General features: G+C 48.2%; 1 protein-coding gene and 1 non-coding gene across 2 annotated transcripts in view; one reads left to right on the top strand and one right to left on the bottom strand.

Annotated features, from left to right (window-relative positions):
* Positions 1-4,764: 4,764 nt before the first annotated feature.
* Positions 4,765-13,069, bottom strand: part of LOC119433694 (GTPase HRas-like) — a 47,161-nt gene continuing 38,856 nt past the window's right edge. The window contains 2 exon segments of the mRNA XM_037700948.2: positions 4,765-5,968; positions 7,731-7,807. Of these exon segments, the coding sequence (XP_037556876.1) occupies positions 7,736-7,807 (72 nt within the window). The 3' untranslated portion in view covers positions 4,765-5,968; positions 7,731-7,735.
* Trnas-gga (transfer RNA serine (anticodon GGA)) lies at positions 12,392-12,466 on the top strand. Its single transcript has one exon. It is a non-coding gene; the product is annotated as a tRNA-Ser (tRNA).

Below are 13,069 nucleotides of genomic sequence, written 5' to 3' on the forward strand. Positions count from 1 at the left end.
CGCACGTGCATCTCGGTGACTGCAACGTTATGTTTGCTTAGCGACGGACATAATAGGATTTGTATACCTGTTGGAGACAGGTTTGAAATGCGGCGCCAAAACTTTCGTTCCCTACTTACCTACATGGGTTTCGCGCACGACTTGCAGACTTCGGTAACAGCGATATCTAGAAGTTTAGAAGTTCTGAAGTAAGCTAGGCGGCGTTTTTAACAAAAAAAAACGCTGATAGCCAATCAATAATTGATCAATAATCAATAAATTCCGGAAAATTCTGGGGATGACTTCGTAGTGCTTAGCCTAGCCCCAAATACGTAGCCAATACCTTGCGATACCCAATCGATAGCCAATCAATAGCTAATCGATAATCGATCAATAATAATTCCGGAAAATGCTGGACATTGGTAGTGCTTAGCCTAGCCCAAATACGTGACTAATACCTTACAATAGCCAATCAATAGCTAATCGATAATCGACCAATAATCAATAAATTCTGGAAAATGCTGGGCATGACTTGGTAGTGCTTAGCCTAGCCCAAATACGTGGCCAATAACTTGCGATAGCCAATCAATAGCTAATCGATCAATCAATAAATTCCGGGAAATGCTGGGGATGACTTGGTAGTTCTTGGCCTAGCCCAAATACGTGGCCAATACCTTGCGATAGCCAATCAATAGCTAATCGATAATCGACAAATAATCTATAAATTCCGGGAAATTTGAGTACACGGGTGTTTTCGCATTTTGCCCCGATCGAAATGCGGCCGCTATTCGTCCCCGTATTCTCACGCTGTGTATTACCAGTACCACCTATTAATCCGTTGGATCCACGTCTCTCGAAGCCTTCGCTCTTTAGGAAACACATAGAATCCGAAGCCTTTGTCCCTTGTGTGGTTGTTGTACCAGCCAGGAACGCAGCAGGTCAATCCTCCCATCGCACGATGGCTCTACACGAACCATAAAAATTGCCAAAAATCGTTCGGATACAGAACACACAGGCACTCCTGGCGGCTGGAGCGGCCGGATGACTACAAGTACCAGCATGCACCGCGGCAGCGGTGGCGTCGTGAAACTGGCTGGTGGGATCGGTCTATTGCTAAAGGGACAGATGGCCGCTACTACAGCGCAGGTATAATTACTTGTCTAGCGGCATGCAGTCAACAAAAATTGCAGGAGACCCGCCATTTCGCGGCATGTCGAAAGACCGCTGCCGTCGCGGCGCGTAGTCGTGCGCTCGAGCAGTTCCGCACACATGCCTGCTTATCTCTGCTGTGAATTCATTTATAGAAAGCATTTCCTCGCGTTTGTGCGCCTGAATCTAGCAGCGTGCAAACCTTACCTGAAGTTCAACTTCGCACGTGCGTGACTCGCTTCACTTGCGATTGACACCGCGCTAAAACTTCGCCGCTTATTTCTTGAACGGCGTACACGTACTCGGCGTTGCATAATTTCTTGCCTTTACACAGCATGTCACCCATGGAAAAATCTTTGGCGTCCGATATTTGCTGCAAGCCGTGGTACAACACAACCGAAAGTGGCGGGTCCATATTGTAAACGTGCTTCTCGAAGCAGACGACCGAGCTTGGTACTACCCAGTTTCGGATTGAGGGCGCTTTTTAGCACCATTTTTGCAGCACCCCCTGGGCAACGCAAGAGCCCCTGCAGAAAAGAGCGTCGTCAAGGCCTGCGCCAAGTCTGCACTCGATGGCTGTGGTGTGGGCGGTGCGTCGTCATCAGAGTCGCTGTCCACTTGCGACGGCTCCAGAACCTGACGGACGATCTCCTCATCATCCAACTCGGCATAGGGCAGGACGGCACTGTGGAAGTTCACAAACTGTTCAAACGTAACAGCGGGGATATCGACCCCACTGGCAAAGAGGTCGTTGATAACGTTCACGTCAGGTGGCAGCTCAGCCGCTGGATTTTGGTCTGTGGCACTTCACTATCAAGGACAAATCCTGCATGTCGAAAGCAGTTGCGGATTGTGTCCACCGTCACTGCCTTCCAGGCATCAGACAGGATACCGATGGCCGAGAGCGCATCCACAACGTAGTTCTTGTCGCGGTCCACACACATAGAGGCGCGATCGGTAGTGAACCTTGAAGTTCTTAATCACGCCCTGGTCCATGGGCTGCAATACACTTGTTGTATTTGGCGGCAAAAACTCTAAATAAATCGCCTTCAGGTTGTTTATGTGCCTGGAGGCACCGCAGTTATTGACGAACATGAGCACCTTAAAGGGAAACCGAGACATCCACCCAAATGTAGCAATTTGCTACAATGGAAACCCAACCGGGTTCGTCGAAAGAAAGCCTCGCAGTTGAAGAAAAATTCGTCCTGGTCCGGGACTCGAACCCGGGACCACCGCCTTTCCGGGGCAGCCGCTGTACCATCCGAGCTAACCAGGCGGCTAGCAGATGGCAGGGCGAAGTCGAATTTGTCGACAACTCGAAGCAAAGGCAAGTGTATGACGTAATAGTTCAGCGGAAATCCGCTAGGTGGAGATAATTAAAGGGAAACTGAGACATCCACCCAAATGTAGCAATTTGCTACAATGGAAACCCAACACGTTCCTCGAAAGAAAGCCTCGCAGTTGAAAAAAAATTCGTCCTGGTCCGGGACCTTGCGAGCACCTTGCGGTTCTGAAGCTCGCATTTAGGGTCAAGCTTCCGTGCATACATTTTGAAAAGATCCTGGGTTATCCACGCCTTAGAGTTTTCCCAATACCAGACAGGCAGCGTCTTAAACCCTTTAGAACATCTTGGATGTTTCGACTTGCCTATAACGAGGAGCGGAAGCTTCTCCGTCCCTGACATGTTGCCTCCCACAACACACTCCTTGCTATGCAAGGACCCCGTGGCAGGGCTCCCCGGACAAAGCAAGCGTCTTGTCAAAATCTTATAAAAGAGATTCGTTGCAGTTGAGATTCTCATCGCAGTTGAAGACGTTGTCTGGAGAGTACTGGTGCAGCATGGCACACATCTTGTCTGCGCGGTAGTTCCGACAACGGTTTAGTCAACAGCCCCACTCTCACCACACATTCATTTAAATGCCAGGTCGTACCTTTTTTTTTGAAGTTCCACAGCCAGCCATCGCTGAATTTAAATCCGGCAATATTCATGTGCAGGGCCAGTTTCTCTGCTTTTTGTCTGAGCACATCGACAGACACAGGTATCCGCCTAGCTACAGTGGTGCTCAGCCACACGTTCAGGGCCATTTCCAGCTTCGGATGGCTGCCATCGCGGAAATTTTTCTGCTTTCTCACAGACACTTTTTCCGCTGCCTCCAGGATCTTCCGCTTGTTCAAGTAGTCGGAGACGGTTTGCTTCGAAATCAAGAACTCTCGAGCAACTTCGCATTGAGGTCGGCCGCTTTCCACCTGATAAATAATGGCTGCTTTCTTCGCCATCGTCAGAGTCTCGTCTGCGCAGATGGCACGGGCGGCATCGGGGAGCCATTTCGTACCACGCGACGACTGGACGAGATCGTGTGCTACAAGCAAATCAGGCCTAGCACACAAAGCAAAAGAGCAAGACTTAAACGGTAGCTGTTGACAAGGCCTAGGTCAAGTAACAACTGACAACACAAAGGCCGAGCAGACTTACTGGCTTGGATTGGCCTAGCCTGCAGTTTGGCCGCGGTAGACAGTCTGGACTGGCTAAATCCGATACGTACAGCCAACGAGATCGGCCTTCGAGATCGGCGTGCCTTCGAGATCGGCAACTGTAACTTGTAGGTGTTGCGTGGATTTAGACACCAGCTTTCCAACAGCAAGCGCACCCTTTCAGTACTGGCAAACCAGCCAAATGTAAACATCGCGGTCAGCTTGTCGTGGCGTTCGACGTCGCATCTGACCAGGCAGCCGGAGACCGAAAAATCGAACGACGCGCTGTAGGGCGTCCGAAGTATCGGTCGTGGTTGTACATTACTTCAATTGGACGAGTGGCGACAACAAATCATAATATGCTGGGTGCGTGGACATAGAGGCATCGAGGGTAATGTTCTTGCCGACCAAGTGCCGCGAAGGTGTCCGAATAAACGGTCGGCGACTGTATCCGGATGGCGTGGTTCACACACGCTTGCACTTTGGAATACTAGTTCAGGTGTCCGCCTCGAGTAAGACAGTTGCGATGTCCACGGCAAGGAATGTGAAAAACAAACAAGAAACATTGCACTTTTGAGGCGACATGGAGCTTCCTCTTTGTCGGTAGTTTTCTCAGCGCGAGCGTCTGCTTTTATTATATGATGCTTCGGTTGTGCGTGGCGGCGGAATCTATGGAAATAGTAACATTGCGGGCCAAGAGCCAACAGCGAAGTTTTCGTGGATAGCTTTAACGGTGCCAATTTGTCAACTGATAGGTTGATGGGCGGAATGGTTAATTTTGGGGATTTCACTATGACAACCTTTCAGAATAACGAATGATTTTTGACGGTCCTGCTTCATTCGTTATATCGAGATTTGACTGTACTCGTCTGCTTATGCTTGTGTGTGTCTGCAGGCAAGAACTATCAATGACACTGAGGGGCTCGACATTTCGTAACAACCGTACGAAGCTAAGGAAAGCATGGGGTTCTTTAAATTCAAATTTGGAATTACTAATTATCAATGATGGTTAAATTTGCGATTAGCTTCTATTGTTTCCTTAGCTTCGTATCATTTGTGTGCGTTTCTTTGTAGGGTTTGCCAAGAACATTTGCCCTCTTCAAGGATAGCTGACCAGAGCTAAGCCATGCCCCACAATGCTGCAAAAACACAGGTGCACAACAGTAGTGTTAAAAAACAGTTTATACAAGTGAGGCTTGTGCTGTATGACTCGATTCCAACGGCATGAAACAATGACAGGAGTGGCATCGCGCCCACATTTAAATGTCGTGAACCCTTGCCATGCCATTGACACACAACAGCAATGAAGAAAGGGGAAGAGGCAGTAAATCCAAAGCCAGGCATTCATGCTTGTGACACTAGCATACAAACTAAGCAGGACCGGGAGGCTTTGTTGGCATCACATCCCTCACATGCTTTGGTTTGTAGAGTCTTACCAGCTTTGGCAATCATCATGCAATTCCAATGCATCGTTTTCGTGTAGACACCAAAAGGTCAGAGGCATGAATGAAAAGCTACTGCTGCAACCGTGTAGGCGTGAAACGGCTGAGAAAGCAACAACGCTTGGGCAAGCCAAACTGCACACAAGGAATTGCTTCGCACCATGAGTCAGCTACAATTAGCTCTGCCAGAGCAACAGCTTCACACCATGGCAGAAAATGTAACAGAAACAAACATCAGGAACAAACAGTGGGCTACATTATTGGACAAACACTAGAGAGGAGTACCAAAATGAATCAAGACCAAACATTCAGTTAGATGTGCAGAGGCCAGAGTTTGCTGCGCACTCTATTCCAAAAGTTGGCCGCTTGGCGTTCACCTGGGAAGCACTAGGAGCAGGGCTTTGCATCACGAGGGCCAGCTTGGAACATCACATCGCCCGCCCCCAGCCAACAGTGTGCGACCAACCAGGATGCATAAGAAACCCACCACAAAGCACAGAAAAGTACTCTGGCGGGTAAGAAGCTAAAACAAACCACCCCGACAAAGAGACAGCACAAAAAGAAATGACTCGATAAACCGTGGACACATTAGGAAAGGGGGTTAACAAGTTTGTCAGAGGCAGGCAACATCCAACTGAACATGCACGTGGTGAAAATGTAAGACACCGCAGCACCTGCTGCTTCACATTACTAGACCGCCCGTGAAGTGGACGACACACAAAAACACAGCACATAATTAGAACAGGGTCGCCGTTAGACACACGGCGGAGCACACATCGTGGCCAGTCTTCCAGTCTGCTGCAAGCTGGCCACCCTAAGAGGTGTCCCTTGCGCATCCGTAACAGTTTGCATCCTGCAACAAGCCGCCCCCTCCTGCTGGCATGGCAAAAAAGGTCCAACGATGTCCTTGGTAGCTATGCACCCACCTGCAATGCAGGGAGAACAACATCAGCACCAAACCAGTTCAAACCTCACAGATCAGCAGAGCACTGAGGAACGGCACCAATAGCTGCCCAGATTTGCTTTCACAACAATGCTTCACACAGCACTGCTGTGAACTAGCATGCCCCACCTGTTAAAGGAGCTGTATATAGTATTAATTCATTGTGTGGCACATCATATATTGGCCAGACCGGTTGTTTAAACATTTCACTGCATGAGCATGTCAAACAATGTTAAAGATCCTCTCACCAGCTTTGGCGGTTGCAAATAGACAAGCACAGTGCATATATCACAGTGACGACCGTGTCTGCAAAGCGCACTGATGCACACTGCAAAACGGCTTGGACAAACCACTTGTAGCATCGTAGCCCAGCACGAGACGTCTGCAGCATAATCTAACCTGGGCAGCCACCAAAAGACGGTGCTACTACTAACTGTATATACAGTTGTACCCCTGGCGAAAACAGGAAACACGACGTCGACCAAGGTGAAACCTGACTATATTGAACCTACTTGCATCGAATTATCCTTTAAGTGAACAGTTTCTTAACAGTGGAAAGTTACAATGAGAATACTTAGTAAAAAGTATGGTTACATCGAACAAAAGTACCAGCCACTACCAATATATCGAGCTTCAAACAGCACGAAACTGCCCCAGAAGTTGGCTTTCCCACATGGATCATGTATTTTGGGAGAGCTACATGCTTCAAGTTGCATGTAGGCACAGGAGCGCCTTATCAATTATGTGGTTCGGATGCTTGTTTTGCACTTGTTCTTCCTTGAAACATATGCTGTTCTTTATGCTGTATGTGTGATTCCGAACAATGGATGCACTGTTAGCTTCACTTTGCTGAGTGCTGCAGCCTCTGCTTTACGGGGTGCTTTGAGCCATTGCATTTTTTGATTGCTTACGGTGGTACGAGTCATTGATGATGGTAGTTTTCTGTCGACGGACCGAGGTTTTACAGCTTCGCTATAAAAACCTCGGTTATCAGACGCGATTTTACCCGCGTTACAAGATGACCCACACGAAGCGCGGGATCGAACGGTGCACGAAAGTGCCGTGGGCCTTTGTTTGGATTTTGCAATGCTTTTTATCGATTCGGAGAAAGTCGTATAATCGGGGTTCCACTGTAGATTGACTTTTCAGACACTCTACACACATCTTGTTGTACTTTCTACCCTGCATCAATTGCAACTATTTTAGACCATTATGCATTCTTGGAATGCCCTAGCTAACACTATACAACAAGGAAATAATCATTTTACATTTTATTTTCTTTAGCAATGAAAAATCCTTTTTAGTGCTCGAAATGTAGGAAGGAAGGAAGAACAGGACAGAGCGCACACTCACAGCTAGCACCGAGTTGTGAACATGCGGTCTGTCCTGTCGCCTTCTTCCTTTCTTCCTACGTTTAGTACCCTTTTTTTTTTTGAAGTATTTTTCCTTGTCTACACAATGTTTCACCAAACAGCCTAAGGAGCCTCACATTTACATTTTAAGTACATAGTATAAGTGAATATTTGTGCTTTTTTTCTCTAACTAATGTTGTATAAACAGGAACTACCAAATGTTTATGCATTATCTCGTACCATTCGCCTCTCTAATGCTATTTTACCTTGAAATACTTAAAGTATATCTTGAGGTACTTCAGATAAATCTCTGGCCTAGTTAGAACTACAGATGAGCTAGTGTGCAATATCTACGCACTGTGCATTACCTCACCTGGGTGTGCACACACTCACCCGTCCTATAAGATGAAGCAGCGCTTCTTGCGACCCTCCTTACGATGCCGCTTCTTGTCCTTGCCTTTCCACTCGCGCTGCATTGGGAGGAGAGAGAGAGAGGGGGGAGAGTCAGCATGGCACACTACACTAAATCAGCTTTGGCTGATAAGGCACTCTTTCAAAACTCCATTTCTTTCAATGATTTGCTGATAACAGGCTCATTACAAAAAAAAAAAGAATGAAGTCTGATTTTCCATTTCATTTAGTTTTGTGCTGAATACCGCATCGTGTGATGTCATGGATTCCAGGGTATCTCTTTTCTATCTGGGCTGTTGTGTCACAGTGAAAGACATCACAACTTGCAAAGTGCACACTTGGCTCCTTTAGTAGCCCATATTTACGGATAAAAATTAAGTAGCCCCAATCAGATGCCATAAACACCTATGACGTCATGGTGAGCTGGTGTGACGACTCCATCCAAGCCAAGCCTCCACTCGCAGTACAAGTTGCTTCTGTGGAGAGACTCAACTAGTCTGACAACTGGCCAGAACATGTCGCAAGACATTGATGGAAATGGAATTACCTGATAGAATCCAGCATGCTTTTCTTGATTTAAGCAGGAACGTTAATTGTAAATTGGCAAAGAAAGTCAAAAATAAGCAAGTGGTGCGGCCCTTGTGGTGAAATCTTGTTACTTCAGATGTAGTACAGTAGAACCCCGTTGTTACGTTCCCGGCTGCTACGTCGTTTTAGGCCAGTCCCGGCATAGCTCCCATAGATTCAATGCACTGGAAAACCCGCTGGTATGTCACAAGTGTGGGAACGTTCCCACATGTTATGTCGCGAACCGTCACTCCAAGCGGCCAGTGCCGACGGCTATATTGACTTTTCACGTAGCTTGAATTGGCGTGACTGCAGGATTAGCCTCACAATGGCCTATGCCTATTACGTTTCCGGCTCCCGCCAGCAAAATTATGGCCTTCGAGATCAGTATTTACTATTCATAGGTGGCGCCTATGACGAGTATTCGAAACTAGATGAGGCATCTGTATGCTGCAGTAAAGATCCGGAGACCACTCAGCACATCCTAATGGAATGCAAAGGGATTCACCCAGCAAGAACCGTAGGCAATGTACAACTTCCAGAAGCGCTTGGGTTTAAAGTGGAAGGAAACATCAACCAATCAGCCGTAGAGATAAGCAAGAGACGATTACAGTGGAATCTCGATGATTAGAATCCCATGAGGTCACGAAAAATATTCGTATTAGCCGAAATTCGTATCATCGAAACACAATTAAAACTAGCTAAATTAAAGAGTCAGAGGTGAACTCACTCAGGCACACGCACGTAAAAAGCATTTACAGTATAGGCCACTTATAACGTAACCGTTTATAGTGCAGAACTGGCTACAACGCGGCCTTTTCCGACTCCCATTTACACTCCCATAGAACTCCATGTATACGCATACCGCTTACAGTGCAGCCGCGCAAGACGAAATACGGGTTATAATGCAGGTTCCGTGGGAAAATCTCGCCGACAAGGGCGGCAGCGAGCACGCTTCTGAGGTGCGCCCACGGATGGGAGAGGAGATTAACAAGGGCGATGTGGAGGAGGAGCATGAGACGTGGAGCATGAGTCCAAGGGCGATAAAATCGTCGCCGCGCGCCTTCACGGAGAGCGAATGCACAGGAAAGAGCAAACGCGACTTCCGTCACGCGAAAGGCCGTGGAGGTATGGAAGGGAGGGAGGGGGGGCAACGCTGTGCTGTGGCACCAAATGCATATCTTGCATATCTTGCAATCTCCCAAGTGAAAGGAGCAAAGCGGGAAGGCAGCACGGGAGGGAAGGAGGGAGGCAGGGAGGGAGGGGGGGGGGCAGCTTCTACTTTGTCAACAAATGCGTTCTTGTACTTTGCGCCTGTGCCGGCTGTCAGTGTTGTCGTGCGCACCGTATCTTGAAATCGATCTCCACACGGCTCTGACCTTTGTATGCGCTGTGATTACGCCGCTCAGTTTCCATTGAAGCGATAGACCGCACGAACCTTTGCTCGCTGCGGTGGCCGTGCTTCACCACGCCGGCGTGAGCAAAAGCACAAAAGGAAAAGCACTGAAAGCAACAAAAGTGCCACTGCTTCAAACTCTTCACGCCCAGTCACGGCCTCCGTGCTGTCCGGCGCCGCGTCTATGCACTGTTCTCTTTCACGGCCGTCGACACGGGTCGAAAATCTATTCGTAACAACCGTTCTTTAGCACGCTGCAAAGTAATGGGGCTCGGCCGGAACCACAGAAAAATTCGTATTAGCCGTGATCGTATTATCGTGATTCCACTGTAGAGCAATGGTGGAAAAAAAGCAGGGAAGAGATTGATACGACCTGGGGCGGTATTCTGTAAGAGTCTACTTAGTGGACTGTCCACTTCGGCTGTGCCATTGGGTGCTGCTTGATGTGCGCGAAGGTGCCAGGCAGTCTCCTTCCAGCTCGTGAAGCAGCAGCCAATCAGAGACAGCCGAAATGGACATCCACTAAGTAGACTTGCAGAATACCGCACCGCCTCTGATCTCTTAAAACCATAGATAGCAGTACAAGGTAGATTTTGTGGAAAGAAAGAAAAAGATCAATGGGAGGTATACAAAAATGCTAGATAGAGAACATGTATAGGCGACTATTTGTCACCGCCCCGTTTCAAAGGGGATGCCATTAAATCATCATCATAGCCTTGAAATCTGTTTCGGCATACAAATGTAGTAAAAGCAGCGCCTTCCAGATCCGTTTCCGTTGCCCAGAGAGCCGTTGCGTTGGCATGGACTCATCATCGTTATCACGTGCAAGTGGTCCGTCCAAGCTTCCCACAGTTTTCACGCGCTGCCTTTGTGTTGCGAGTTAACACGCGAAGTGGCTATGCAAGCTTCGTCCTTCCACTTCGTCTTTATTTTATAACTCCGACGCTCCAAGTTGCCTGCCTGCCTGCCGCTGCGCCAAACGCTCCTGCTTCTCATCGTGGCTGACTGTGTGTAGCGGCTTCCTTGCTCCGTCGCCTGTCATCTCCTTCAGTTCATGCCACACGGACATGCAGAAACAAGTGTTTTGGCTCCAGTACATCTTTGTTTGACTACCGTGGAAGCATAGTCTACCACCAGAATGGCATCAAGAAAAGGAAAAGCACTTTCGCTGCAATAGCAGTTCAATATTCTCCGCGCTGTGAAAGAAAATCCAACTCAGAAGAGGGTGTGTATTGCGAAGGAACTAGGACTAACGCCTTCAATTCTCAACTCCATTGTCGCAAAACGGAGTGAAATTGAAGAAAACGGCAGAAACTTACGCCGATAGATGCAAGCAAGCCCGGGGATCAGAGCACATGCAGCTTGATTAGGCTGTTTCGAAGAGGTTTAAACAAGCGAGGGCCACAGGAGTCAACTTCGATGGCACCATCTTGCGAGAGAAAGCGGTTGAGATTGCCGACAAGCTGGGCATCTACAGTTGTGCATCAAACGGATGGATCGACCGCTTTAAAAAGAGGCATTGGATATGCTACCGGACGGTCATCGAAGAGGCTGCAAGCGTCGACACAGCAACCGTCAAGACCTGGAAGAGACCATTATCAGCGGCTACAAACCTGGGGACATTTTCAATGCCGACGAAGCAGGCCATTTCTTCAAGGCACAGCCATCCAAGACACGGAGGAAAATGCAGCAAGGAATGCTTAACAGTGCTGCTGTGGTGCAACTCGGATGGCTCCGAATTGATGAAACCCTGGGTTATCGGCAAATTTCCAAACCAACGCTTCTTCAAAAATATCTGCCACCTGCCCTGCATAGCGAGGACTGGATGAAATGCTCACTTTTTGAAGAGTTTTTGGCTTAAATGGACTCGAAGATGGGCTGCCAGGACAGAAGTTATTCTTTTTCTGGACAACTGCTCCACACATCCAAAAGACACCTTTCTTCTTTTTTTTTTCTTTCTGGGGTTTTACGTGCCAAAACCAGTTCTGATTATGAGGCACGCTGTAGTGGAGGGCTCCGGAATAATTTTGACCAGCTGGGGTTCTTTAACGTGCACTACAACGTTAGCACACGGGTGTTTTTGCAATCCAAAAGCCACCAAGTTGCTGCAAAATATGAAGGTGGTTTTTCTCCCCGCCAACACCACAAGCAACCTTCAGCCCTTGGACGCTGGCATAATCAAAAACGTGAAGCACTTCTACAGGAAATGCATTGTAAAGCGGTCCCTGGCCAATGTGGAGTGTGGCAAGCAGCGGACAGGCATCACAATCATAGATGCCATGCACTATTTAGCTTCGGCATGGAGCACTGTCACTGCAAGTACGGTTCAACACTGCTTCGCAAAGCGTTTCAGCACGCATGCAGACGGCACAGCAGAAGTCGTGAGATGAAGCCTTCGCCGACTGCGACGAACTCTGCACAGCGACGCAAACTATTGGTGAAGTAATCGCGTACAGTGTTTGACGTAATAGTTCAGCGGAAGCCCACTAGGTGGAGAGAAGTAATTAAAGGGAAAATGAGACATGAGGAACAGGAGCAATTGCTGCATTTGGGTGGATGTCTCATTTTCCCTTTCATTACTTCTCTCCACCTAGCGGGTTTCCGCTGAACTATTACGTCAAACATTGCCTTTGCTTCGAGTTGTTGACAAATTCGACTTACGCCCTGCCATCTGCTGGCCGCCTGGTTAGCTCAGGTGGTAGAGCGGCTGCCCCGGAAAGGCGGTGGTCCCGGGTTCGAGTCCCGGACCAGGACGAATTTTTCTTCAACTGCGAGGCTTTCTTTCGAGGAACCCGTATGGGTTTCCTTTGTAGCAATTGCTGCATGTGGGTGGATGTCTCATTTTCCCTTTAATCATATACAGTGATTACGTTTCTATCGACGACACCGTTGTCACCTCCGAGGTTTTATCTGTCGACGAAATCATGGCCGAGTGTGCCGAGTGAAGTGGCCGAGTGAAGACGGAGGCGGAAAGGAAGCAGCTGCCACAGCCAACTTCCTCGTCGGCCGTAATGGCACTAGATTTACTCAGATGTGCGAGCTCAAGCGACGATGTCGAGAGCCGCACGTCACTGCAGCTTCTTGAAAAATGCCTCGTGCCGCTGGGGCGTGATAAAATGCTCCAGGCAACGCTTCACGATTTTTTCAAGCGCTAGCACTGAGATAAAATTGTGTGCCGATCCCCACCGCTCTCCCCCATTTTTCAATTTTTCCCGTTTCCCGGCTCTTACGTTTTTTCTTTACGGTCCCGTGAAGAACTTATCAGCGGGGTTCTACTGTATATGAGAATTCTGTACGTAAGTCGGCTATTAAGTACAGCATAGTTAGCGCTTAAACTTGCAGTTCGTATACTATTTGA

This window comes from Dermacentor silvarum, chromosome 11, assembly GCF_013339745.2.
Source record: "Dermacentor silvarum isolate Dsil-2018 chromosome 11, BIME_Dsil_1.4, whole genome shotgun sequence".
Lineage (NCBI taxonomy): Eukaryota > Metazoa > Arthropoda > Arachnida > Ixodida > Ixodidae > Dermacentor > Dermacentor silvarum.